The sequence below is a fragment of the Podospora anserina genome, chromosome 5 (assembly GCF_000226545.1).
Source record: "Podospora anserina S mat+ genomic DNA chromosome 5, supercontig 8".
Taxonomy (NCBI): domain Eukaryota; kingdom Fungi; phylum Ascomycota; class Sordariomycetes; order Sordariales; family Podosporaceae; genus Podospora; species Podospora anserina.
In genome coordinates, this window is record NW_001914846.1 from 165,012 (window position 1) to 191,852 (window position 26,841).

General features: G+C 53.9%; 5 protein-coding genes across 5 annotated transcripts; 3 read left to right on the plus strand and 2 right to left on the minus strand.

Annotated features, from left to right (window-relative positions):
• Positions 1-863: 863 nt before the first annotated feature.
• On the minus strand, positions 864-1,901 carry PODANS_5_6800 (uncharacterized protein; the record flags this gene model as incomplete). The annotated part of the gene is made up of 1 exon (XM_001905153.1): positions 864-1,901. One exon carries the CDS (start codon positions 1,899-1,901, stop codon positions 864-866), a length of 1,038 nt encoding a protein of 345 aa, XP_001905188.1.
• A 2,412-nt stretch (positions 1,902-4,313) lies between these two features.
• PODANS_5_6810 (uncharacterized protein) lies at positions 4,314-5,095 on the minus strand (the record flags this gene model as incomplete). The annotated part of the gene is made up of 3 exons (XM_001905154.1): positions 4,314-4,588; positions 4,646-4,782; positions 4,863-5,095. The coding sequence occupies 3 exons, from the start codon at positions 5,093-5,095 to the stop codon at positions 4,314-4,316; spliced, it is 645 nt and encodes a 214-aa protein (XP_001905189.1).
• Positions 5,096-6,985: 1,890 nt separating this feature from the next.
• PODANS_5_6820 (uncharacterized protein) lies at positions 6,986-8,522 on the plus strand (the record flags this gene model as incomplete). Its single annotated transcript, XM_001905155.1, has 2 exons — positions 6,986-7,057; positions 7,125-8,522. The coding sequence occupies 2 exons, from the start codon at positions 6,986-6,988 to the stop codon at positions 8,520-8,522; spliced, it is 1,470 nt and encodes a 489-aa protein (XP_001905190.1).
• A 1,305-nt stretch (positions 8,523-9,827) lies between these two features.
• Positions 9,828-22,124, plus strand: PODANS_5_6830 (uncharacterized protein; the record flags this gene model as incomplete). The annotated part of the gene is made up of 7 exons (XM_001905156.1): positions 9,828-10,394; positions 10,448-10,520; positions 10,579-10,639; positions 10,689-14,039; positions 14,090-14,319; positions 14,374-19,206; positions 19,267-22,124. The coding sequence occupies 7 exons, from the start codon at positions 9,828-9,830 to the stop codon at positions 22,122-22,124; spliced, it is 11,973 nt and encodes a 3,990-aa protein (XP_001905191.1).
• A 3,077-nt stretch (positions 22,125-25,201) lies between these two features.
• On the plus strand, positions 25,202-26,779 carry PODANS_5_6840 (uncharacterized protein; the record flags this gene model as incomplete). The annotated part of the gene is made up of 1 exon (XM_001905157.1): positions 25,202-26,779. The coding sequence occupies one exon, from the start codon at positions 25,202-25,204 to the stop codon at positions 26,777-26,779; it is 1,578 nt and encodes a 525-aa protein (XP_001905192.1).
• Between the last annotated feature and the right edge of the window lie 62 nt (positions 26,780-26,841).

Consider the following 26,841-nt stretch of genomic DNA (forward strand, 5'->3'; position numbering starts at 1 on the left):
TTGCTTAATCCTCGTCTGGCTGTTGGAACTAGGTAATTCGGTGCTTTGTTACGCAAGGTGTTATCGGTGGTTTTACACTTCGGCGACATTGGCGACCCATCTATCAAGGTCAGCTAATCGATTGAGTCGGTCGGTCGGTGCGTCTTCCTCTGTTTCTGCGTGTGTTGTGTGTGTTCGTATACCGTTGCCCAAAACAAAAAAAAAGGAAAAAAGAAAACCAGAACAACAAAAGGAAAAAAACAGACCCTGCGGTCGATCACAAGGAAGTGGGAGGAAGTATCAGAGTCGACCTGATAGCCGGGCCACATAGGAGATGTGGCCACGACCGATGGGAACGCATTCTGGCTTACACATTGCCGTCCCTTGTAAGGCCTACTATTATTGCATAACCTGGAGACATGCGTTTTAGCGACCTGGAATGCCACCACTGGGCAATGCCGTGGATAACACTGCGCTCAACCATTGCCAGGAAGTAGAGACTTCATAACTGACTGCAAATGTGCTCTTACCGTAGCAACTCGTGGGTGTTGCTTCAACATTGCTGGCGTGGTGCCACGTTCATTCTCGCTGGTGGGGGGATTTGAAGGTCTAGATTTGGTAACATAGATCTTAGAAGAACAAGAGATTGTAAAACTGTTTGTTTGTTCTCAATCCTCCCTTTTTCTTCGTCGGATCAAGGTCTGGAACATCAAAACCTAGCTGTGAGCAATGGAATTAAAGAGCACTCGGTCCTAAGGGTTGCCCGAAAACTACTCAAGGAGTCGTAATAAACAAAGAGATGTCAAACAATTCCCATTCAATATTTCCAACCCCTTAATTCTAGCACTCCCATCAGTGACGTCATGTACACAAAGCACCCTCAATCAGCCCCTGGCCGTCAAAACAATCTCCCTTTCCGGCAAAACCCGCGCCTCCTGCCCAGCACTCATGACCTTTGCGTTTGCGCTCTTGGTCTTCTGAGCACTCTGTTCACCCCTCGAAGCACGAACAGCCTCCACGCCCCTCTCAAGCATCTCCTTGTTATACTCCTCTACTGCCTTCTTGATAGCGTCAATATCACTCCCATCCACGCCTGCCAGTATCTTGGCCAGCTTCATGGAGTCGATCAGCGCATTATACCCCCCCTCACCACGGAACGGCGTCATGGCATGAGCAGCATCACCAAGCAAAACGACCCGTCCGGCAGGCAGACTCTCCAGCTCAAGATCCCTCCACACATGACTCTCCTGCTTGATCCCGCTTGCGGGCGTGGCCTCGTAGATCTCCCTAAACTTGGGCGGGAGCTTCGCGACAAGGGCCAAAGCGTAATCGAGCTTCTCCTGCTGGGTAGCAGTCTGAAGCCAGTGGTTGGGGTCGGCGACGGTGGGATCGGGCTTCATGAGCATCCAGTAGTGTTTGCCGGAGACGCCGTCGGGGAGGGCGTGGTGCAGACCGCCAAACATCCAGCAGCCGAGGTCAGGGGCGACGTAAATGTAGGCTGAGTGGCCTAGCTCGAGCTGGCGCTTGAAGGCGTCGCCGTGGAGGGTCACCTCGCCAATGATAGCTGCCAGGGGGACCGTCTTGAGGAGGGCCGAGCTGGGAGTCTGGAGCAGTTGCTCGCGGACCACGCTGTTGATGCCGTCCGCTCCGACCAAAATGTCGCCCTTGGCGCTGCTGCCATCTTGGAAGAAGACTTGGACGCCCTGGTCGTTGTGGTTGATGCTCTTGACGTGCTTGTTCCACTGAATGTCGATATTGGTGGAGAGCCACCGGCGGAGACGAAGTCTCTCGGCACGAATGATCGGGTTTTCAGGGGTATCTTGAACACCCACCCTACCTTGGCGGCCGGGATAATACAAGCCAATCTGGCATGGGAGATCGATTGGTTGGAGATGGTCAGTCGCTTGCTTCATGTCCGGCATGTCATCCGGAAACGACGCCTTCAAGTCCCCGATGATGCTATGCCCGTTTTTTTAGCACTAAAACGTGGGACTCTCTGAAGAGACAGCGCACCTGTGGATTCCGATGGCCCATCCCTGAAAACGACTGTCCGCAGACTCGTCGCGCTCAAAGACCTCGAACGAGATGCCCTGCTTGCGAAGAGTCTGGGCCAGGCTGAGCCCACCCAAGCCACCGCCCACGATAAGAACATGCATTATGTTGGCTGGTAGAGATGAAAGTCGTAGCAGTGTCTATGGGGACGTAGTGGCGGCTGCGCAGCTGCGGAGATCTGACGGGATGAGCGAGAGGTCTCGGATAGGTAGACTAGGTGAGAGAGCCATGGCGACGAGCCCGCGTCCTTAATGATTCCTCACGGCATCGCTGTCAACCGTGCAGCATTCGGTGATATCCAAAGTGTTGGCTGGCGTCGCCTGGTGTTGAGAGGAGTTGAGATTGAATCACGGGCAGAGTGCCGACCGGGATTCCGATATTGCCGTTGATTGTGGAAATGCGCCGAATGACGAACGAGGCGTGGCTAGGGTTACATCACAGTCCCCTCGCGGTTCGGGTATTTCTTTTTGGCAGAAGCGTGCGGGCCCTTTAGAGGGCCGTTTACACGGACGCAATCTACTCAGCTCACTGGTCGCAGCCACATGAGGCGGTTGTATGCTACCCACCCAGTCCCCGATGTCAGTAAAGTCTGGCACCATCGAGCCACCTCGATATGAATACAACACTGACGGCGCCAGCCTTCCACTGCACATACTTGCCATTCATATTGTTAGCTGTAGTATTCTTCGCTTTCCTACATTGGCGTTGTCTGTTCATAGGGTCTTGGCTTTTTGACCCAGGTTTTGGAACCGAAGGCTGGTGTCGAACGCATGCTGTGTTGTTTGCGATCAGCGACGGTGTCTCAGGGCTTCGGCATATCTAGATGCCTAGGCATTAGCAACTCCCTATCGAGGTGCGGAACCGTTGCAATTCTTAGCGCTCTGCACATGGCGGCTTCAACGGCCCGTACTGGATCTGGCGATGTTTACATCTACACTAGGTAGTCTCGGCGCCTAGTGGAGGATGCATGCTGACTCGGGTGAGTGGAAGCCGATGGGGGGACCTGAATCTGTAGCTCTCTTTACCTAACAGAACCCGCTCTTTTACTCGCATGTTTCGGTGACCAGAAGGAGCATGGTTGGCTGTATCGATGCGGGCGCATTGGCAGGGTAGTATTATTGTGGAGACTGGAGAAAAGCAGGGTCCACACAAGAGACAGATCGGGGGAAACATGCCAGAGTGACAATTCCACCCAGAATCCAATGGGAATTCTCCACCGAGTGCCCATCGTGAAGAGGGATCGTCCTTTCTCTATACCAACCGGTTCGCGCACGTTGTCTCGCCGCGGAGGGGTCATGATAAGCTATCACAACGTCCAAGGTGAGAACCTGGAAGATAGAAAGACCATGTCAGTAGCGTGCTGCGTGTGGTAGCAAAAACAGAGCGGCCAGGCAGAGAGGCCGAATTAGCGAGTGTACCGGAGAATGGCGCCTCCCGCGATGCTACACACTGTCGCGGTGTGGTTCGTGTGGTTGACGTGTCACATCATCTCAAGCAATCGCTGCGATCAAGCTTCGGGCTTGCTCTCGAAGCACGCTAGAAGGATCAACTCAGGGGTTGGTGCACTGGCTGGTCCCCCGCAACCGCTATCGCGCGGGAAGGATTGCAAGGGGTCCATCAAGAGTCCGTCAACAAGCAAGACGAGTTTCCTACTGTATTTGGATTCCGTCTGCGGGGGGGGTTTGCTTGAACAAGGCAGGTGTAGGAGACAAGACCTAGCGTCCTTTAGGGCTATCGGAATTCCTGATCCATGGAGCCACCCCCCCCTTGTCGTGCACAATGGACTGCATTTCGTCTCCAAAGAGCGACAGACAGCCCCAATATACCTTACCTTTGCAATCACGTAGCTCCGCACCCCTCTTCAGGTGTCCTTTGCGACTCGTATGTGCATCTCGTCCTGGAAACTACCTACCTACCTTACACGGGGTATGCCATGGCACTATTTGGTCTTCATCCAGCAACATTGCAACCTGGGAACATGACGCGTAACAACTGACACCAGTGTGTTCCACCCAAAGCGCTAATGGGCCGCCACCATCGAGACGGACGGTTGAAGAGAGATAAGCCCCCGCGATAGCGTCAGTCGGCCGCCGTTGTCCCGTCTGACGCCCAGTAGTACACTAGCCAAGCTACCGCCAAGCTACTTGCCGGCGGCGCTACTCAGGGGTGTTTGCTCAACTGATTTTGCTACACCCCTCCCCGTGCATCATGGGAAACAGGTGCGTCAACCGCTGGATCATATCGTTTATTCATCTAACCAGCATCTCAACTTGCCACCAACCTCATCCCAGGGTGATGCTGGCTGATCCTGCCGAGCCACTGCCGCCGGTAGCAGTATAACCTTCCACAGCCATCACCACATAATCATGACGACCCAATCTCATGCCTCTCTTGGCCCACTCATCAAAGTGCTTCTGCGTTGTGACCGTCCCGCCCACTCGCTTTTCGGAACGCACGCTCCAGTACTGCTGGAAGGTCCTCGTGCCTTCAATGGATGGCTTGTTCACTCGGGTGCTGGTGAAAACCTCAAAAGTGCCCTCATCGATGGTGAAGTTGCCTTTGGATGTCCTGCGGGATGTCAGTCACTATGGTACCAAGAAGGAAATGATAATACTGAACCAGGGCTCATTAGGTGCGAGATCAGCGTAGGACTCAAGAATGTAATACTCGATCAAGGGGTTGCGAGTCCACCCGTAGACGGCTAGGTAGCCTGGTCCGGTGGCGTTGTATGTCCCGCTATATTTGATAGTCCTAATAAGTAAGGTAGAATATGTTAGTAAGAAGCCCTAGGGATTGAATGGTCAGGAAGCCACATGTAGCTAGGTACATACCTAGCCCCGCCACCACTCCAGCCCTTGCCACAGACGAAGCCACCTCTCGAGTTCCAGTTTGCCGAGAAGGAACCTCCCTGGCCGTTGGAACATCTAATGTTGGAGCCGCCTTCAGACCAGTTTTGGAAGTAATAGCCCTGTCGTCCTTGGACCCCTTTAGCGTCAGGTTGGGGTGCGCCCAAGCCTGCTTGAAGGAGACCCAGCGCGACGAGAAACGAGGAGATCTGAACCATTGTAACCTTTTTGTTATCAACAAAATGGGTGACCAAAAAGAGATGCCTTCTTTCAACTCCACAGGGAGAACCACGGCGTTGCTTTTATACATCAAACAGAAGTGGCCATATGCCTATCGATCTACCCACCTTCTCTCCCTCTGCCGAAGATCTCCACGATCAAAAGATTGTTCAGTACGACGACATCCAGGGTCTGCCCGACAAGATCAACATCGACTGGCTCCCTGTCGTCCGAGTCCAACATTAACAACAAGCTTTGCTCGACGGGGTCCTGCTATGCGACGTTGCAAGGCGGCTTTTAGCCTGAAGATCTCCCACTCCTGGTGGGCTGAATGAGCGTGATCAGCGGGTATCTCGGCCGGATGCGGAAATATCTGGGGTATAACATGTCAACTGCCGGTGTGCCCTATATAGGGTGCAATATCGCCATTGTCCGGGGTACATATTTCCTCCAATATATCATGCACGTCAGTTGAAAAATCTCCAGTTGATATCCGCACCAGTCATTAAGCTTTGCGCCGAGAGATTGCCGACTTGAGACCATGGGCTGGAGAAAGGTGAACGGAATGGACTTTCCGGTCGACAAGACTAGAATAGACACTTAAAAGCGGTATGCGAGCAGATATTTCCTCCTAGAAGCCCACCCTCAATACAGAATAGTTGAGACACACAAGTAGGTTAACATGCATTATAGTGTAAATAATACCTGAAGAGATTTTTATTATGCTTTCAAAGATACTTAACAACCTTTTAAAGATGGTTAATACCCTTTAAAAGATAGTAAATAGACCTTAAAAGATAATTAATGAGCCTTAAAAGATAGTTGATAGGCAATAAAAGATAGTTCATAGGCCATAAAGGACAGTTCATAGATAGACCTTGAAAGATGGTTAATAGGTCTTAAAACGAGTTAATAGGCGTTAAAGCGAGTTAATAGACCTTAAAAAATAATTAATAAACTTTAATAAATCATTAAGATGCCTTAACAGATGGTTAATAGGCCTTTAAAGATATTTAAAAGCGCTATTGATTTGGTTTTAAGGTTTGAGCTATCACTACAACTTACTTTTGCTGTATCAATTATTTTGTGGGCAGGGTGATGTCGTGTTCCCTTGAGCCTGATAGTCCAGTCTCTTCCCACAAAGTCCCGGGTTGTTAACAGTTCCATATCCTGTGGCCGACCAACAAAAGTTAGCTGGACATCTCTTTCCACAAATAGAGAGTGCAATGAAGTTTAACTCGAGCGGCATTCCATGTCAGGTTTAGCCTTTGAAGGCCACAAGGAAAGAATAGCAAAGACATTTTCACAACCAATGAAGTTGTAGAGGAGATTGTATAGATTTTCAAAGTGTCAAGACAATCAATAGCCGCCAGAAACACCAAAAAACCCTTGCGATCATGGCCATATTAATCTTGATGTGGCATGCAAGATGTCATGTTGCATTGTTTAATCGGGGTATGCAACTATTGTGTATGAATTTGCATGGGCTATGACAGAAGTGGGACAGGGTGCGGGACCAGAGGGCAGAGGGGTGGCACTATCCAAGACCCCTAACCACGTTTCTCTCGCAATCGCCAGTTCTACCACATCGAAATGTGCACCCGCTGCAGATGTACCAGAGAGATCAGTGAAGTCCATCTTGGCAACAACATGGTCAGAAACAGGCCTTGGCATTGGCACGGTACCTGGGACGCGGGAAAGGCGAGTGCGATACCTTGAGTACCCCAAAAGACTGAGGACGCTCGAAAATTTAATAGTTGCTTTCGATCCGCATTCTTGAGATTCCGCTACAAAGTCGCCATCAGCTAAGTTTTACTTGGGGCGCCATTCATGGTTAAATTAGGACCTCACCTCAACCACTTCCCTCCATCCTCACCAGAGCTACAACAATGACCCCCTCATCGAATACCAGTCCTGCTCCGTTGCCGCGACGATTATCGTGTGACCGTTGCCATTACCAGGTGAGTGCCCGGTGAAGGGTCAAGATTAACAACCCAGGCCGACCAACTGATCGTGGCCCCCCCGCAGAAGTTGAGATGTACACGAACCGGGGACAGCCAAACGAGTACTTGCAACCGCTGCATTCGACAGAACGCACAATGTGTTTACAGCTCCAGTCTTCCCAAAGGAAGACCGAGCATGTACCGTCTAGCAAACGAGCGTCGCCCTCCAGCGAGCCCGAAGACCGCCTCTTCCACTACGAGCTCCGCCAGTTCCGATGTCCCACCTGCTGCGAAGACGGATGGGGCTGAAATAGCTGAGAACAGCATGCAGATTAGCGAGTCTTCCACCGCAAACGACGACATTGATCAGCTGCTAGCTGGAGCCATTGGCCCATCCTGGATGCACCCGATGGAATGGAACGACATGCAGATCGATACATGTAGTGGAGATGAGTTCTTGAACCTGCTCCACCACAACCCTCCAACACCGCCGTCGGCCTGTTTCACAGGTTCCCAAACACCCATGTTTGAGCTCTTTGAGAGTGCCACCACCATTGCAAAGAGTGACCCCGATGTGGGAATTGCCCAGCTGTCTCAGCTAAGCACACGTCTGTATCCAATTCACAGGAGGAGTTGTAGCTTGGCAGAGACAGCAGGATCATCTGGCCAGATGAGCCCAGACATGGGCCAACAACACAAGACCCAAGCTTTGATCGATGATAATGCTTTCATAGTGGTCGCCAAATGGCTGGTTCAGGGCGTATCAACCAACATGGACATCCTCTTTCGTGCAGGCGATCACCGTCTCCACAACCCGAACATCAACCCGGCGCTTCAGTCGGAGCCCCCCACTACGGGTGAGACTCTGAACGACCTTTTTGCAGCCTCCCACCACCTTCTCGAAATCTTGAGACTGCTGCAGTCCAACGTTACAGGCGGGAACAGCAACGACATGGACGTTGCCGCAGCACCAGCGGGAGCAACCGACTTTTGGAGAAGCATCACCCCGCAGTCGACAGACAGCAACGATGGCACCGCTGGCTTTGGCGAGGGGTCCAAGCCGGTCCCGACGGCCTCGGCCCCTTCCTCCAGCCATGGCCGTCCGTCGTCGTCCAGCGAGTACTCGTCGACAGTTGTCAGACACCTGGTCATCGCCTGCCACACCCTCCTTCTCAACATCTACATTGCCGTGCTCATCGCTCTGCAGCACGACGTGGACCTCCGGAATTCCTCTCTTCCTGCCGAAGCAGCAGCCCTGGCGGACATGCGCCTGGTTCTCGTGGTCCAGCTTTGCTCTTACCTGATCAAGCGCCAGCACCAAGCCGTCGACGTTTATCTTTCTTTTCCCAACACCCTCACGCAGAATGTTGAACCGAGCAGCCCCTCTTCCAACACCGCCAGCGGCAATGGGGAGGTGAGAAGCGACCTGGAACTGGAAGTTCAGCAACGACTTTCGAAATTGAGACAGACACTCCGGATCTAAACAGGATGGAAACAATCAAGCATTTATACACCGGACACGCAGGACTTGAAACCCAGATGGAAGAGGAGCATGATTTCTCCAAGAGTCGGGGACATTGGAACACGGATGTCGGAGCTGTCTATCCTGCCCAGTCCGCCCAGTATTGTAGCATCGTTGGCGGCCAAAGGGCGTGTGTGTGTGGAATGTGATGCGCTCCACTCACGGATGGAGGCCTTGACAGAGGAAGGTCACTTTGGGTGGTGTTGTTGGTGTCTATGTACATAGAATTCTTAGACAGAGTATATTTGTCACTGTTACAAAGCATGAAGCTGGCAACCGATTGGTGCCTTGCCACTCTACCCATCCATGAAAGGTGATCTCCTGTGTCTTGGTGCTCCTGTTTCACTGATGATTCTTGGCGATAGAGTGCCATCACGGTGGATTGATGGTCCGTAGATGCAGCTCAGTTTGCATTCGACCTAAACACTCATTTGCAACATATTCGAAGCTGAGGCTTTCAAAATGAGAATGGCCAGACACGCGATTACTTCATGATGTCATCCCCCACATCATGAATTTCCTTCACGGGTATCAATATCAGCAAATACATAGCGCAATGCCCCATCTCGATGGGATTCTGAGATCGACATTTGATTTTCCTATCGTGGCAGGTGCGAATACCCCCGAACCTGACGTTGCGTATTCGGGTTGATAGCGGAGGACGGGAGAGATACATGTGCCCCATTTGGACTGCATACATATACCTGCATCTGAGGTGCATAATGCGGGGGGACAAGCAAAAGTCACCGAACTTCGGTGATGTCTTTGTCAGCAACGCCAAGTCAGCCCCTGGAACCCCTATTCTCCGGTAAACAACCCGAACAAGCAGCCGCATCAACAAGCCGAACAAAGCCACCATACCACAGACAACATTTTTCGGGTTCCGGCTTGTCGGTGCCTACGAGACAGGGGTGGGTATCTCGGAGATAAGGATATGTTCTCGAAGGGTTCGGTCGGTCGGTCAGTCGGTAGCTTGATCCTGGCTCGAGTCGGCGGAGGCTGATAGCGGGTTGTCGCCGGTGTCGACGCCCAACAATGATACCGATGCCAGGCATTCGACGGTGGGTTGGTACAGGTCTAGTAGCTATCTCCATCTTCAAGTGTTTATGAAGCCAAAGCAAATAAAACTCTGTCCCAGGCCGTCTGGACCGTGCTATACACTTTTGTCTCCGTGTCTTTGGCTTCAAACAACCGCCACCCCAACACTTCAACTCCAAACGGGCACAAAGCAACAGCTATTCACCATAGCCCACCTCCTCCACCAACATGTCTCCCCAAACACCCCATGAACCCATCGCCATCGTCGGCACAGCCTGCCGCTTCCCTGGCCCATCCACCTCACCCTCCAAGCTCTGGTCCCTCCTCGCCTCCCCAACCGACATCCAAACCGCCATCCCCCCGAGCCGCTTCAACACTGAAGCGTTCCACCACCCCGTCGGCTCACACCATGGCACCACCAACGTCCGCCACGCCTACCTCCTCACCCAGGACCTCTCCCACTTTGACGCCTCCTTCTTCAACATCTCCCCCAACGAAGCCGACAGCATCGATCCCCAGCAGCGTCTGCTCATGGAGACCGTGTATGAGGCCCTCGAGTCGGGCGGCCACAGCATCGAGGCCCTGAGGGGAAGCGACACCAGTGTCTATGTCGGCTGCATGGGTGTCGACTGGAACGACACCCTGCTCCGGGATGTCAACCAGGTGCCCACCTACTTTGCCACCGGCACGAACCGGGCCATCATTGGGAACAGGCTGAGCTTCTTCTTTGACTGGAGGGGGCCCAGCATGACGATTGACACTGCTTGCTCGAGTTCTTTGGTTGCCGTGCACCAGGTATGTTCGTTGTGATGATGGTGATTCGGATGGTTTCTAAGTGGTTCAAACAGGCTGTGATGAGCTTGAAAAGCTCTGAATCTCGCGTTGCAGTTGCGGCTGGTGGTCAGGTCATCCTGAACCCTGGTAAGCCTTGATTAGTAGAGAACAATCACTCATGAACCCGAAGCTAACAGGTGAACAGAGGCATTTGTGTTTGAGTCCAAAATGAACATGCTTTCCCCAACGGGCCGATCTCGCATGTGGTATGTATTCTTCTCAACGTGAAGGGGGACAATGACTGACAAGAAACAGGGACGCCAGTGCCGATGGTTATGCCCGAGGTGAAGGAGTCGCAGCTGTCATCCTTAAAAAGTTATCTGATGCGATAGCGGACGGTGACTACATCGAGGGCATCATCCGTGAAACCGGCGCCAACCAGGACGGACACTCTCAGGGTCTTACCGTTCCTAGCTCTGAAGCTCAGGCATCTCTCATTCGCAAAACCTACAGGAAAGCTGGCCTCGACCCAGAAAACAACCCTGCCGACCGCCCACAGTTTTTCGAGGCTCATGGCACGGGCACAAAGGCAGGCGACCCCAAGGAGGCGGCTGCCATCTATGAGTGCTTTGGCCAACACGTCAAGGCCGAGGAAACTCCGCTGTATGTCGGCTCTGTAAAGACAGTCATTGGCCACACTGAGGGTGCTGCCGGTCTCGCTGGCTTCATGAAGGGCTTGAAGAGCATCCAGGCGGGCCAAATCCCACCCAATCTGCTCTTTGAGAACCTCAACCCCGCCATCGAGCAGTACTACAAGGGTCTCACTATCCCAACCTCCCTAGCCCCGTGGCCGCAGCTTCCCGAGGGCGTTCCCCGCAGAGTCAGCGTTAATTCTTTCGGCTTTGGCGGCAGTAATGCGCATGCAATCATCGAGCAGTACATCCCGACAACCACCACTCCCGAGCCCGAGAACCAGTCGCCTGTCTTTACACCTTTTGTCTTCTCTGCCGCGTCTGAGACCTCCCTCGTGGCCCACCTCGAGGCCTATGCCGAGCATCTCAAGACAAGGAGTGACATCACAGCGAGAGACTTGGCATGGACTCTGCAGTCGCGCAGAAGTCACTTGCCTATCAAGGCTGCTTTCTCGGCCCGGTCGGTGGAGCAGCTTGTCGAAAAGCTGGATGACAAGCTCGCTGATCTCAAGCGTGCGGCTGGAACCACCGTCGGTGTTCGCTCCGCGACGGCCAAGTCCACGTATCCTACCAAGATCCTGGGTGTGTTCACTGGCCAGGGCGCCCAGTGGGCAGCCATGGGTGGTGAGCTGATCAAGTCTTCCGAGTTTGTCCGCAAGAGACTTGGAGACCTGGAGAGTGCGCTGGACACACTCCCGGCTGCTGATCGCCCGGTCTGGCGTCTGGTTGATGAGCTGCTGGCGGACTCAACCACATCTCGCATTGGTGAGGCGGAGCTTTCCCAGCCGCTGTGCACCGCTATCCAAATTGTCTTGGTCGACATGCTCAGGGAGGCTGACATCAACTTCAGTGCTGTTGTCGGTCACTCCTCGGGCGAGATTGGTGCGGCTTATGCTGCCGGCTACCTGTCCGATGTTGATGCCATTCGCGTGGCCTACTACCGCGGACAGTATGCCCGGCTTGCTGGGAACGAGGCAACCGGTCAACAAGGTGCCATGTTGGCTGTTGGCACTTCACTAGAAGATGCGAAGGATCTCTGCAACCTTCGTGCTTTTTCCGGACGTTTGGCGGTAGCTGCACACAACTCGTCAGCCAGTGTTACGCTATCCGGTGACGTCGATGCCATCATCCTTGCCAAGAAGGTGTTTGACGAAGAGAAAAAGTTTGCTCGTCTTCTCAAGGTTGATACTGCCTATCATTCCCACCACATGCTGCCTTGCGGTGACCCATACATCGCCTCTCTCCAACAGGCTGGCGTTCGTGTCAAGAGGCCGACCTGCGCCTGGTTCTCCAGTGTTATCGCAAGCGACAAGCCCCTGGAGCCTACCGAGACTCTTCAGGATGTGTACTGGCGCGATAACATGGCCAATACTGTTTTGTTTGCCGATGCTGTCAAGAACGCCATCGCTAGCGACCCACAAATTGGTCTCGCCATCGAGGTTGGCCCTCACCCCGCGCTCAAGGGCCCGGCTACTCAGAACATTGGCGACATTCGCCCTGCTCCAATCCCTTATACAGGCGTCCTCAGCCGTGGCAAGTGTGATATTGAGTCTTTCTCCGATGCCCTCGGATTTGTGTGGACTCAACTTGGTGCCCACGCCGTTGACTTTGCCTCTTATGAGAAGCTCATCTCGCCATCTACACGCCAGCCCAAGCTCGTGGTAGACCTCCCATCGTACCAGTGGAACCATACCCGCTCCCACTGGCAAGAATCGCGAAGGTCCAAGAAGATTCGGTCCCGGACGGCAGCGCCCTTCCACGAGATTCTCGGGATTCCTTGCCCCGACTCAACTGACCGTGAGAAGCGCTGGACGAATATTCTCAAGGTGTCCGAGATTTCTTGGCTAGACGGCCATCAGTTGCAGGGGCAAACTGTTTTCCCTGCTGCTGGTTACGTTGCCATGTCGATCGAGGCCGCTCGGACTCTGGCCACGGAGCAGCCGGTGTCCTTCTTTGAGCTCAACGATTTGGCCATTCCCCGCGCTATCACCTTCGAAGAGGATGTAAACTCGTCAGTTGAGACCCTCGTCACGCTTACAAACATCGCCACCAAGGGTAACGTCACCAGCGCCTCCTTCGCCGTCTACTCCTCCTCCTCGGCCGAATCGGAGCTCGAGCTCATGGCTTCGGGTTCTCTCACGATCACCTTTGGCAACTCCTCATCCGCCACCCTCGCGTCCAGCCCGCTAGCCGAAACCAACATGTCGACCGTCGACGCCGACAGGTTCTACACCTCCCTTTCCAAGCTTGGGTACGGGTATTCCGGCAGCTTCAGGGGCATGTCCTCCCTGAAACGCTCTCTCAATCGAGCTTCCACATTGGTCTCCACCTACCCCTACACCTCCCAAGACCTCACCCCATACCTCGTCCACCCCACCATGCTCGACGTCGCCTTCCAAGCCTCCATGCTCGCCTACTCGGCCCCAGGCGACGAGAGGCTCTGGTCGCTTCACGTCCCGACCGCCATCCGCTCCATCCGCGTCAACCCGGCCCTCTGCGTTTCGCCCCTGCCCGAGCACCTCCCCGTCCACGCCACCCTTGAGGAAACAAACGAGTTCTCTGCCAGCATCGATGTTTTCAACAACGCCGTCAACGACGGCGGGGCCATGATTCAGGTCGATGGGCTGACCATCAAGCCTTTTGCTCCGGCAACCGAGGCTGACGATCACCGCCTGTTTTCCTACACCAAGTGGGACGTCGCCTCACCACAGGGAGATTCCATCACCAAGGGGATCGAGCCCACACAGGACGAGGTTGAGCTGGCGGCTGTGTGTGAGAGGGTGTCGTTTTACTACTTGAGACGTTGGAAGGAGGAGCTCAGCGATGAGGAGTGGGCGAATGGCCAGGCGCATCATGCTTCGTTGAGGGATTTCATGAATCATGTGCTTGGTGAGGTGGAGAAGGGACGCCATCCTTGCGTCAAGAAGGAGTGGTCGAATGATAGTGATGAGGAGGTCAAGGACCTGATCAAGAGGTAAGTTTTTCCAACAATTTGCTCGTGCATAGAAGAAAATACTGACACAGGTGCCACAGATACTCCCACACCATCGACATCAGGCTTCTGACTGCCGTGGGTGAGAATATTCCTGCTGCTGTACGCGGTGAGACCACCATCCTTGAGCATATGCTGGTGGACAACATGCTGGATGACTTTTACAAGAAGGGTCTGGGCTTTGCTCGGTACAATTCTTTCTTGGCTTCCATGATGGAGCAAATGGTACATCGATACCCTCATGCTAAGATCCTCGAGATTGGTGAGTTCTTCCTCAAAACACCACAAATTTCCTAAATAAACTGACCGTTTTCAGGCGCTGGCACTGGCGGTGCCACCAAGTCGGTTTTGGAAAAGATTGGGGACAAAATGTCGTCATATACCTACACTGACGTGTCGGTCGGCTTCTTCGACAAGGCCGCAGAGCTGTTCCGGTCATACAGCGACAAGATGACTTTCAAGGTCCTCGACGTGGAGAAACAGCCTTCCAGCCAGGGATACGAGCCCCATTCATACGACATCGTCGTCGCCTCCAACGTCCTCCACGCCACCGCATCCCTTCAAAAGACCCTGACGCACGTCCGCCAGCTCCTCAAGCCTGGTGGCTATCTCATGCTTCTCGAGCTTACCGACAACGGCCCCATCCGCTGTGGCAACATCATGGGCGGGCTCCCTGGGTGGTGGATAGGCGCCGAGATTGACGGCCGCAGGTACGCCCCCACCATCACTCCCGCCGAATGGAACATGTACCTGCGCAAGGCCGGTTTTGCCGGCGTCGACGCCTGCACCCCCAAGGTCAACGTTCTGCCCTGGCCCTTCTCCATTATGGCCGCCCAGGCCGTCGACGACAAGGTCCAGTTCCTCCGCCGTCCTCTCGCCCGCTCCAAGACTTCGGTCAAGCTCGACAGCCTCGTCATTCTCGGAATCGGCACCATCGAGACATCCGACCTCGCCGAGGAGCTGGAGGAGCTTCTCTCCCCCTTTGCCAACCAGACCACCGTCCTCACTGGGCTGCCTACCGAGGCCCAGGCAAGAGAAATTGACCCCATGAGCACCATCATCAACCTGGCCGATCTCGACTTCCCAATCTTCAAGCAAATGACCACCGATCGTATGGAGGGCCTCCAGCGGCTGTTCGAGCTGGCAAAACACATCCTCTGGGTCACCAAAGGCGCTCAAGCCGACGAGCCATACCACGAAGCCAGTGTCGCTTTTTCGCGCGCTATCAGCCATGAGACGAGACACATTAGCCTGAACCACCTTGACCTGTCTGATCTGGGAAGAAACACCGGACGGGCTATCGCGGAGCACCTCCTTCGGCAGTGTGCGCTCGACGAGTGGGAGGACGAGAAGATCATGTGGAGCAAGGAGCCAGAGGTGTTCTTGGACAATGGGCTGCTCAAGGTTCCTCGTCTTGTGGCCAATGTTGCTCAGAATTCTCGCCTCAACTCGTCCAGGCGAAACATCACCAAGACCTTGTCTCTTGCCGAGTCAAAGTCGATCACTGTTGCCGTGTCGGCTGATGGTGTTCCCGCACTGGTTGAAGAGGTCAGGCCTGTTACCAAGGAGACCCGTCAATGTGTAAGGGTTGAGGCTTCCAGTCTGACGGCCATCAATGTGGTTATTGGAAGCTTCTTATTTGTTGGTCTGGGCAAGCATACTGTCACTAAGGAGTCAGTTATGACGCTGGCGCTGTCAAACTCGATTGAGGTCACCCCCGTGGCAACGGTATCTGTGCCACCAACCCTGTCGAGCAGTTCTGGCCTTGTGAGAGTTGTCAGCGAGCTCATTGCTGCCTCTCTACTCGAGAACATTGCTTCAGGAAGCAGTGTCTTGGTGCATGGATCAAACAAGGACCGGTATTTGATCGCCGCTCTGTCTAGCCAGGCGCAAGCCAAGAACATCCGCATCACCTGCTCATACGATGCCGAGGAGGATGAGCCGATTCCCCAAGGACTTGCGCTCAATGGCCGGTCCCCCAGACACATCATTCGCAAGAGCCTTCTGCCGGCCAAGCCAACCCATTTCCTCAATCTCACTTCGGCGGGTGGTGACCTCGGCCAGACGATTGGGCAGGTGTTGACCTCCATTGGACCCTACAAGCGCATTGAAGCGTCCGACGTTTCCCGCTTTGAGTCTTCGCTGCCGTCGACCAGTCGCGAGATTGCTGCAGCCAAGCTCCAAGCGGCTGTGGTTACTGTCACTTCCATTGCGGATGATGCCAGCGATCTTGTGGCTCCAGTCACACAGATCACAGAGGCTGGCGCCTCTCTGCTGAACCACCCAACTGCTGTCGTAAACTGGGCCGTCGATGGCAGCGTCAAGGTTGGTGTGAAGCCTCTTGACGCAACGCAGCTTTTCGGCGAGAACAAGTCCTATCTCCTCGTGGGCCTCAGTGGTCAGATCGGCCAGTCAGTCGCAGAGTGGATGGTGAAGAACGGTGCCGGGTGTGTCTGCCTGACCAGTCGTTCCCCCAAGGTCGATCTCAAGTGGCTTGAGGCTGTGCAGTCTACTGGCGCCATCGTCAAGATCTACGCCATGGATGTGACAGACAAGGCCTCTCTTGAGAAGGTGGTTGCTGATATCCGATCAACCTGCCCTCCCATTGCCGGTGTTGCCAACGGTGCCATGGTCCTCCACGACAGTCTCTTCGCCAACATGCCCCTTGAGACGATGCAAAAGGTCCTCGGCCCCAAGATTGACGGGTCCAACCATCTGGACGACATCTTTTACAACGAGGACCTCGACTTCTTCGTGCTCCTGTCTTCTTCCGCGTGCGTCATTGGCAACTCTGGCCAGTCCAACTATGCCGCTTCCAACGGCTACCTCAACAGTCTGGCTCGACAAAGGCGCAAGCGTGGCCTGGCTGCCTCCGCGTTGGATATCGGCCGCGTGGCTGGTCTTGGCTATGTTGAGACAGCTGGACAGGCTGTGATGGACCAATTAGAGCGCTTCGGGTTGATGGCTATCGCAGAGTCTGAGTTCCACCAGATGTTTGCCGAGGCCGTCCAGGCCGGTTATCCCAAGCCTGACGATAAGGATGGTATTCCGGATGCTGTCGTCACCACGGGCATCCGCACTATCCGTGACGACGAGGATATTCAAGGCCCTTGGTTCGAGAACCCTCGCTTCAGTCACTGTATTGTCGAGGCCGCCAAGGGACAATTGGATGGTCAAGATGAGAACAAGAAGACGTCTCTCCCGGTCACGGTTCAGCTGGCGGGCGCGTCGACCAAGGACGAAGCTTTGGAGATCCTGCAAGGTACGTCTTCATCCACCACTCAACTGAAATCAGCACTAACAACCTCTACAGAATGTTTCTCCTCCAAGCTCAGGGTTATCCTCCAGATTAATGACCAGGCCATTGACCCAGAGATTCCCGTCGTGGAGCTCGGTGTCGATTCTTTGGTCGCTGTTGAAGTTCGTTCTTGGTTCTTGAAAGAATTGAAGGTTGATATTCCCGTGCTCAAGGTGGTGGGAGGTTCTTCTGTTGCCGAGCTCTGCCAGCGCGCTTTGGACAAGCTTCCCGAGGAGATGCTTTCAGGCATCGGCAAGGCCGGCTCAGAGTCCAAGCCCAAGCCTGCCGCAATGAAGACGCTCCCCAAGCCCGAGCCCAAGGTCGAGTCGGCCGGGGCATCAGAGTACGACTCCACTGCCCCCAGCATGGTGACCCCGGCGGACGTCACCACTGCCCCTGGTTCTTCCACCCAGCTCTCATCCCGTTCTGCGTCTTCCGAGAACCTCGCCGCCGACGCCGCCAAGCAGGCTCCTGTTGCCGCCGCCCCACCCGCTCCTCTGAAGTTCGTCAAGAGCGAGCAGATCTCCTTCGGTCAGTCACGCTTCTGGTTCCTCCGCCTCCTCGTCGATGACCCAACGACGTTCAACGTTGCTTTCTTTTACCGAGTCACAGGGGCCCTCAGGGTCGGCAGTCTGGAGAGAGCCATTCGCGTGGTGACTGCCAGACATGAGGCTCTTCGTACCTGTTTCGTTGCGGACCAGACCGAGGCTGACCAGGCATACCAAAAGGTGATTGCTAGCTCGCCACTTCGTCTCGAGCACAAGCAAATCAGCTGCGATGAGGATGTCGCCGTTGAATACGCCAAGCTCAAGGCCCACGAGTTCGACCTTGCTGCCGGCGAGAGCATGAAGCTTGTCTTGCTTTCCAAGTCCCCAGAGGACCATTTCCTTCTCATCAACTATCATCATATTGTGATGGACGGCGTTAGTTTCCAGGTTTTCCTTTCTGATTTGGAGAAGGCATACAACAACCAGTCTCTTGGGAAGGCTCCCCGCCAGTTCCCCGACTTTTCTGCCTCGCAACGCCAGGCTTTTGAGAGCGGTGACATGGCTGCCGACCTCGACCATTGGCGCGGTATCTTTCCCGAGGGCCAACAGCCACCAGTGCTCCCTCTCCTCCCCATGGCCCGGACCAGCTCCAGACTGTCCATGCAGAACTTTGACATTCATCAGGTTGGTTGCCATCTCGAGCCAGCCTTGGCAGCGCGGATCAAGGCCGTGTCCAAGGCTCAGCGCTCGACCCCGTTCCACTTCTACCTCGCCGCGTTCAAGACCATGCTCTTCCTCTTCACGGAAGCGGATGACCTCACCATCGGCATCGCCGACGCCAACCGCACCGACAGCGATGTAATGGCCAGCATCGGCTTCTTCCTCAACCTCCTCACCCTCCGCTTCCGTCGCCAGCCAAGCCAAAAATTCTCCGACGCCATCAACGAAGCCCGCAACACGACTTACTCCGGCCTCGCCCATTCCCGTTTGCCCTTTGACGTGCTGCTCAAGGAACTCAACATTGCCCGGTCGTCTGCCCACTCCCCCTTCTTCCAGGCCTTCTTCGACTACCGCCAGGGCGCGCAGGAGAAGCACGCATGGGGCAACTGCCAATTCGAAGTGCAAGAGCTTCACCCCGGACGAACTGCTTATGATATTACCCTGGACGTGACCGACTCTGCCACTGACGCCCTCGTGATGTTCCGGGCCCAGAAGAGTTTGTATGATCAGACTGCCGCGAACCTGCTGATGGAGACGTATGTGCACCTGCTGGAGGTTCTTTCAGCCGATGTCTCGCTGTCCTTGCAGACAACGCCGCTCTTTGGGGAGAAGCAGGTTGAGGTAGCTGTCAGTGTTGGCCGTGGTGAGTACTGAGTAGTGTCTTTTTGACCTGCTTTGACGAATCAATATTGACATTGTGTAGGTCCCGCAATGGTCTCGGACTGGCCCGGAACCCTTACTCATCGCATTGATCAGGTTGCTGCCGAGAACCCAGACAAGACTGCGCTCAAGGATGGCCATGGAAACGTCTTGACGTACAGCGAGATGATCAACAGAGTCGAGGCCATTGGTGAGGCGCTGCAGGGCGCTGGTGTCAGCCAAGGTTCTCGTGTTCCAGTCTTCCAGGACGCCGCCAGTGACTGGGTTTGCTCGATGCTGGCCATCTTCCGTGTGGGAGCTATTTACGTCCCCTTCGACTTGCGCAATCCTCTCCCTCGCCTCGCCACAGTCGCGGTTGACTGCGAGCCCACTGCCATTCTTGCCGACAAGACCACCATCGACCAAGTCCCCCAGCTCAACGTCCCCACCGCCACCGCCATCAACGTCTCCGGCCTGCCACTCAACGCCTCCAAGCCCGTCCCCAACGTCGCAGATCCCAACACGCCGGCCGCTATTCTCTACACCAGCGGTTCAACCGGTCTTCCCAAGGGCATCATCGTCACCCACGCCGGTCTGCGCAACGAGATTGAGGGCTACACCAAAATGTGGAAGCTCGGCACCCAGCACACCCTCCAGCAGAGCGCGTTCACCTTCAACCACTCTTCTGATCAAATCTACACTGGCTTGGTGAACGGGGGGTCAGTCTACGTCGTTCCCTGGGCCACCAGAGGTGACCCCCTTGGCATCACAGAGATCATCAAGAGCGAGGGCATCACGTACACCAAGGCGACACCCTCCGAGTACTCCCTCTGGATGCAGTTTGGCAACGAGAATCTCCGGGACGCTAGCTGCTGGCGATTTGCATTTGGTGGTGGTGAGCCTCTGGTCAGCGGTGTGACCAAGGAATTTGCTGCTCTGGAGTTGTCTGAGCTGAAGTTCTTCAACTCGTACGGGCCGACCGAGATTTCGATTTCCTCGCACAAGATGGAGATGCCGATCCATAATGCCCAGGCCATTGAAGCCATGGGTCGGATTCCCTGCGGTTACTCATTGCCCAACTATTATACCTATATTGTTGATCAGCAGCTGAGGCCCGTTCCTGTCGGGATGCCTGGGGAGGTGTGCATTGGGGGGGCCGGTGTTTCCCTTGGCTATCTGAAGAACGATGAGTTGACCGGCAAACACTTTGTTGCCAACCCCTTCGCCACCAAGTCTGATGTCGCTAGCGGTTGGACTCGGATGTATAGGACAGGGGATATCGGGCATCTCCAAACCGACGGTGCCATGGTCTTCCACAACCGCACGGATGGGCAGATCAAAATACGCGGATTGCGTATAGAGCTCGCTGATATCGAAAACAACATTGTTGCGGCGTCTGATGGTGCTTTGAAGGAGGCAGTCGTCGCTCTCCGTGAGGGCAACCCCGACTTTCTCATTGCCCACGTTGTGTTTGCACCTCAGAGCAACGTTGCCGACAAGGAGGCCTTCTTGCAACACCTTCTTGGTCACTTGCAGATTCCTCAGTACATGGTTCCGGTCGCCGCCATTCCCCTTGACAAGCTCCCCTTGACGAACCATTCGAAGGTGGACCGCAAAGCGCTCAAAACTATCGCTCTGCCGCAGCGCACCTCCACCGCCTCCCAGGAGGAAGACACCACCGAGATGACCGAGACCATGCTTCAGCTCCGCCGTGTCTGGCAAGACGTCCTCGGCCACAACAACGACAACTCCCTCACCTTCGACATCGCCCCCTCGACAAACTTCTTCCTCGTGGGCGGAAACTCCCTGTTGGTCATCCGTCTCCAATCCCGCATCCGCCAGTCCTTCAACGTCGTCATCAAGCTGGTAGATCTCCTCGGCTCCAACACCCTCTCCGCCATGGCCCGCAAAATCGAAGAAACCCCCTCCGTCACCACTATCGACTGGGACACCGAAACCACCCCCCCAACCATCCCCTCCTTCCTCTCTTCCATCCCCCGCACCCCAGTCTCCACCTCCCCAAAAACGATCCTCCTCACCGGCGGAACAGGCTTCCTCTCCCGCACCCTCCTCCCCCTCCTCTCCTCCTCCCCATCCATCTCCCAAATCCACGTCATCTCCATCCGCAACTCCAAACCCCTCCCCTTCACCTCCTCCAAAATCATCCCCCACCCCGGCGACCTCTCCTCCCCTATGCTCGGTCTCTCAGAATCAGACTTCACCACCCTAGCCAGCAAAGTCGACGCAGTCATCCACCTCGGCGCCGTCCGCTCCTTCTGGGACAACTACCACGTCCTCCGACCATCAAACGTCCACCCGACAAAGGAGCTCGTCAAGCTCGCCAGTCCGAGACAGATCCCAATCCATTACATCTCTACCGTTGGGGTCCTGCCGGCGGGAGTGGAAAGGGAGACATCGGCAAAATATCACTTGCCGGCTGGGGATGGGTCGAATGGGTATGTAGCGTCGAGATGGGCGAGCGAGCAGATTTTGGAGAGGTCGGGGTTGCCAGTTAGGGTGTATCGTTTCTTGCCTGCGACTACTGGGGAAGACACGGAGAGGAAGGTGTTGGAGGAGTTTGGGCGGTTTGTGAAGCTGTCGGGCAAGGTTCCTGATTTTGGGGGGTGGGAGGGGAAGATTGATTTGATCGAGGCGGGGAAGGTGGCTGGGTGGTTGAGCGAGGAGGTCGAAGGTGGGGTTGAAGGAGTTGGGTATAGGCATTGGAGGAGTGAGGTTGAGCTGACGGTGAAAGAATTGAGTGAGTATATCGAGCGGAATCTGGCGCAGCCGAGAGAAAAGTATGAGACGATGGCGGGGTTGGGGTGGATCGGGTTGATCAAGAAGCTCGGGTTTGGGTATTTCTTTTCGGGGCAGAACGCGTCGGTCGGGAAGGAGAAGAGTCGGTTTGAGTCGAGGAGATGAGATTTCTGCATCATTTGTATGTTAGCTTTTCATTGGAGTTTGGGCGTTGGGGATTTGGTTTTGTTTTTTTGTTTTTGTTTTTTTCTATGGATCGTCCTTGTTCTGTCTAATCGTTAGATGTTGGGGTTGTAAAATTGAGCAGGTGCTGAAGCGCAAAGACCAAGACCAAGTGAGCTCGACCGTTGAAACGTAACAATTTTGCTGAAAGTTAAAAGACCTTGAAATAATATATTTTAGAGGGCTTAAAAACATTTCGAAGACCACAACATAATTCAGAGGCCTAAAAAATTATCGAAAAGCGTTAAAAGAAAAGTAGAAGGCCTTAAAAGATAATTTAAAGGTCATAAAGATAATTCAAGGGTCTCGAAAGATAGTTCAAATGCCTTAAAAGATAGTTGGAAGGCATTAAGGGATAGTTAAAAAGTCTTGAAAGATAGTTTAAAGGCCTTAAAAGCTAGTTTAGGAGCTTTTAATTATATTATAGAGAGGCCAAACAAATAGGTATGGATGTATGGAAGGAGACGGTGGTAAAAAAAATAGAGGGCTCCGTACATGTTCTCTATCTCCTAGTTAGTGTTTACCATCTCTTAGCAGGTCTTCCATGGCAAACCATGATGTCGCCGCCCACTCAATCACATCGTCTTAGGGCAAGGACCGGATGCTGTGTTTGCTATGGATAAAACCCCGTCAGCCCTCGGATCATTTCATCGACTTCCTCATCTTATCGACATGGAGATGCAAAAACGAGAGATACTCTACAATTCCATTACGAACGAACACGAGGTTGCAAAAGCAGGTTTCTCTCATTGCCACCACGTCGCAAGCGGGAACGTCACAGCCGCACGGGGGAAAGCTCGTTGTTACGGTATACTGTGTACCTACATTACACTTTTACTTTCCTTCCTGCTTGGCATGAGATTGTACCAGTCCCTGTGTCCTTTCCTTTATTCCTAAATGCGCGGGGAAGGATATCTCAACTTTATTCGAGGGAGTTTTTAATATCTAATATACCTGGAGTAAATTAATGTTTTATTTGCAACTATGTCCTAAACATTGAACTCATGTGCAAAGTCGGAAGCTGTATTCATGTCAGATGATACCATCAAGTCAAGACCAGGGCCGACCCAGCTCAGATCAACTCACTTCCCATGCTCCATTCCAGCTTGTGCCAGAGCGGGACGAGCCAGTGCTCGTTTCTTTTAGTTGTCCATGAGGTGGACATTAATGCTCTTCCGCTGTCTTTGACATCGCTCCTTCCCAAGCCACACCGTCTTCATGTCACACCTTCCCAAGTTCAAAGTCATGCTCCAGGTATCCTATAAATTCCCCGCTATGGGAGCACATCCAATACCCATATCTTCTTCCCTTTTCTATGTCCTGTGTTGGACGCATGTAATAAGTGGAGTGGTACTGGCATATAAATCCTTCCGTTCTTGCATTCTCCTTTTTTCTTTTTCTTTTTTTCCGCCCCTATACCACACGGTTGTATGAAGCTCGTTCTATACTTTTAAAAATACAGCGGTGTAAGGCTGTCCATCATACTTTCATCCGAAGGGAGATCAGGCAAGCGGGTCGTACAGTTCGAGTGGATTCTCCGTGTGGTATTATGGCCAACGTTCTGGTACCCTCGTCGCGGGTCTCTCGAGCGCAGCCTCTGACACCAAGGTATGTATCCTTTTTCTACCCTCCTTCAGTCAGATTTTGGAATTTTGCGCCCCTTTACACTCCTATTCTACATTCTGGACTCTGCCTGTTGATCATGACAAGTCTGATGTACTACACACTGCCTTCGTCAGAGGTGTTGCACTTCTGTTTAGAGACAATACAATACAATCCACATCATCTCGATGAACCTCCTCATTTTTTTTCTGCGTTGATGCTCAGTGGTGACATGTATTTTGGATGACAACTGCAACTTTTTTGGACTCTGGCATGCCTCCTCGGCAGCCGCCCGTCCAACACTAATCCCCGACCTCCGACAAGACCAAGATTTGGAGCAAGAGACAGCCTTCGAGTTACCTGCCAGACAGACAGCAAAGTGTAGGTGATGGCCATTGTTTCTCTTGGTTCTTTGGTTTTGGTGTTCTCATTTTTGCCGCAGTTGATGAGGTCCCAAGACGGTCGACAAGACGCCGCCCTGCGCCCCTTGACAACGCCCCCGAGCCCCTGCAAACCGCCCCTGAGCCCCGAAGAAGGACCAAGAGATCTCGCGTGCAAACGCAAGACACTCCCTCGGCCGAGCAAAACATCGCCTGCGAGCCAACAAGACCAGCCAAGAAGCAGCGTTTACAAACGCCCGATGAGGATGTTGTTGCGGATGAGTAGGAAAAGGAGGAAGAGATTGATCCCGAAAATGAAGACGCCATTAAAGGATTATTGGGTTGATGAGAATGGACTGCTTCGAGTGGGCACACAGCCAAAGCCGAGGGCGTAATCAGGGACTAAAAAGTCGCAGAGTCCACAACACGACAAAAGACAAGGGTGATAGAGTGGAAGAGAATTATCCAACAAAGGCCTGGCCATCGAGGTACCTGGAGCCTTGCCAGTGCCAGTGGGGGATGCTCGAGTGCCAGATGGTCCGGTCAGGTGAGGTGTCCAGTCAGGTGTAACAGCTCCTTTCTGTTCAGCAAACCTCCTGGAAGTGCTCATAAAGGCAAGTGCTCTGGGAGCAACCGTTTCACACGTTATGGGTCAAGGGCCTTAACGTGATTTGAAGGTTTGAGGACAGCGCAATACGAAATGAGATCCGGAAGGTGGCTTTCCCGATGGCTTTTCCACAAGCCGGTAGGGATTACTCTTTTTGTTTATTGACATTCATGATGCACAGGCTTAAGTCAACCACAGCGTATACATTTTAAGAATGTCTGCTCCACCACAGACCCCTGAAAGTCGCCAAGGCAAATAGAGATGACAGCTTAGCTTGAATGGGAATGCTTTGCGAGCTAGATTACGTTCTCCAGCCTCCCCATTGACGCGTATGCTTGAATCTATAAGAAGGTGTCTGCATCAAGACTGGAGTCCTACCATATCATTACCTTCGCATTTCAAGACGTCGTTCCAAGCCACCCTTCTTTGCCATGACTTCATGTCCAAGAATGCAACAGCCGCAGATGACATACACTGGGAGCTTGCTGTGTCTTCCCAATGAGACATTGCTCCAGATTGGTGGTCACCTGGATGTGGTTTCGGCCGCTTCATTCAGCCTTGCCTCTACTCACCTTTATAAGCTATCCCTCGGCTATCCATCATCAGAATGGTCAACAACCGCGTCCGAAACACGACATGAAACTCACGATTGGGACTGCAAACCTATCAATGAGGACCTTGGCATCATTCCTCAGGCTTGTAATAACGTCAACAGATGGAAGTTTCTCCAACTACTTCAAAAAGACCTCAAAACAACCCACACAGTCTGCACATATTGCCGCGTCTTCCATCGGCTTCTTCCCCAACCTTCCCTCTACAAAACAGCCTGCCCCTGGATGGCGCTGGGTCCCAACTATTGGAACATCGGCAAACTCACCTTTGACGATTGCTACCACGCCCTTAACGACCCAGATAGACCGATCTCCAGCCTCCGCACATCCAAAGCTTTGGGGACACAACAATTCCAGGTTTTTCTCGCCTGGCCGATCCGATCAACCAGTTCAAAAACCATCACTCTCCCAGCCACCAAAACAGCCTACCACCTCCCCTCCCTGTCTTTTGACTCAGACTGGCAGCCCCATCCTCTCAGCAACTCCTCCCCAGACTCACCGTACAGACATGTCTTCGTCAAAGCCTCCCTCTCTTGCGCCCTCGTCGAGCTCCCAAGCAGCACCAACAGCATCTATTCCTCCTTCAAACACCCCAACCTCCTAACTTACTCCACCCAACGCGTCTACCTCCCCCCCGAAGCCTTCATCCCCAACCCCAAACCAACCAGCCCCGACACCACCCCAGACGACAGTAGTTCCAACCAGCCCCCCACCCGCCACTACCTCGGCTTCCAAACCTGCCGCCACCAACCCTCCTACCGCCCTGAAACAACCAACCCCCTCCTCAACCAAGCCCCCTACAACGGGGGCCAACCCCGCGACATCCTCGAAGAAAGCCTCAACATCTTCTACAACAACGAAATGCGCTGCTGGCGCCCCCCACTTAGATCAAAATCATCATCCTCCCCTCCTCCGGGCACCAACCCCAAACCCAACACCCCCCTCCAACCTGAAACAAGCGTCTACCGCCCCCAAGTCTGCCATCTCTGCCAAACACGCTACCGAGCAGCGGTGTACACCTGGCCTACAGACCCATCCCTGCCCGCCGCCCAGGAAATCGTCGTTCACGTCTGGCAGAATCTGGGGTCTTTTCAGGAAAAACACGGTCACATGAAGGGGAACTTCCCACAGTCTTGGTTCGCCCCGGCGGGGGGAAAGATGGAAAAAGGGGAGTACACAAGGGATGCCAGGCCTGCTTTTTTGATGGGGTGGGATGCTCGTCTGGGGGCTAGGTATTGGGGTGAGTATGAGGTTTGTGATCATGACTGGGCGGTGTTGTATTTTGGGGATAGGTGGAATGATGGGGTTTGGAGGGAGTTTTGGTGGTGTGGGGGGGGGATTGCGAGGGGGGATACGAAGGATGGGGGGTGGAAGGTTTTAGGAGGGGGATTGGAGTAGGTGGGCGGATTTACCGGGTGGGGGGGGGAAAAAAATTCCCATGCGCCCCGGCCCCCGGTCCC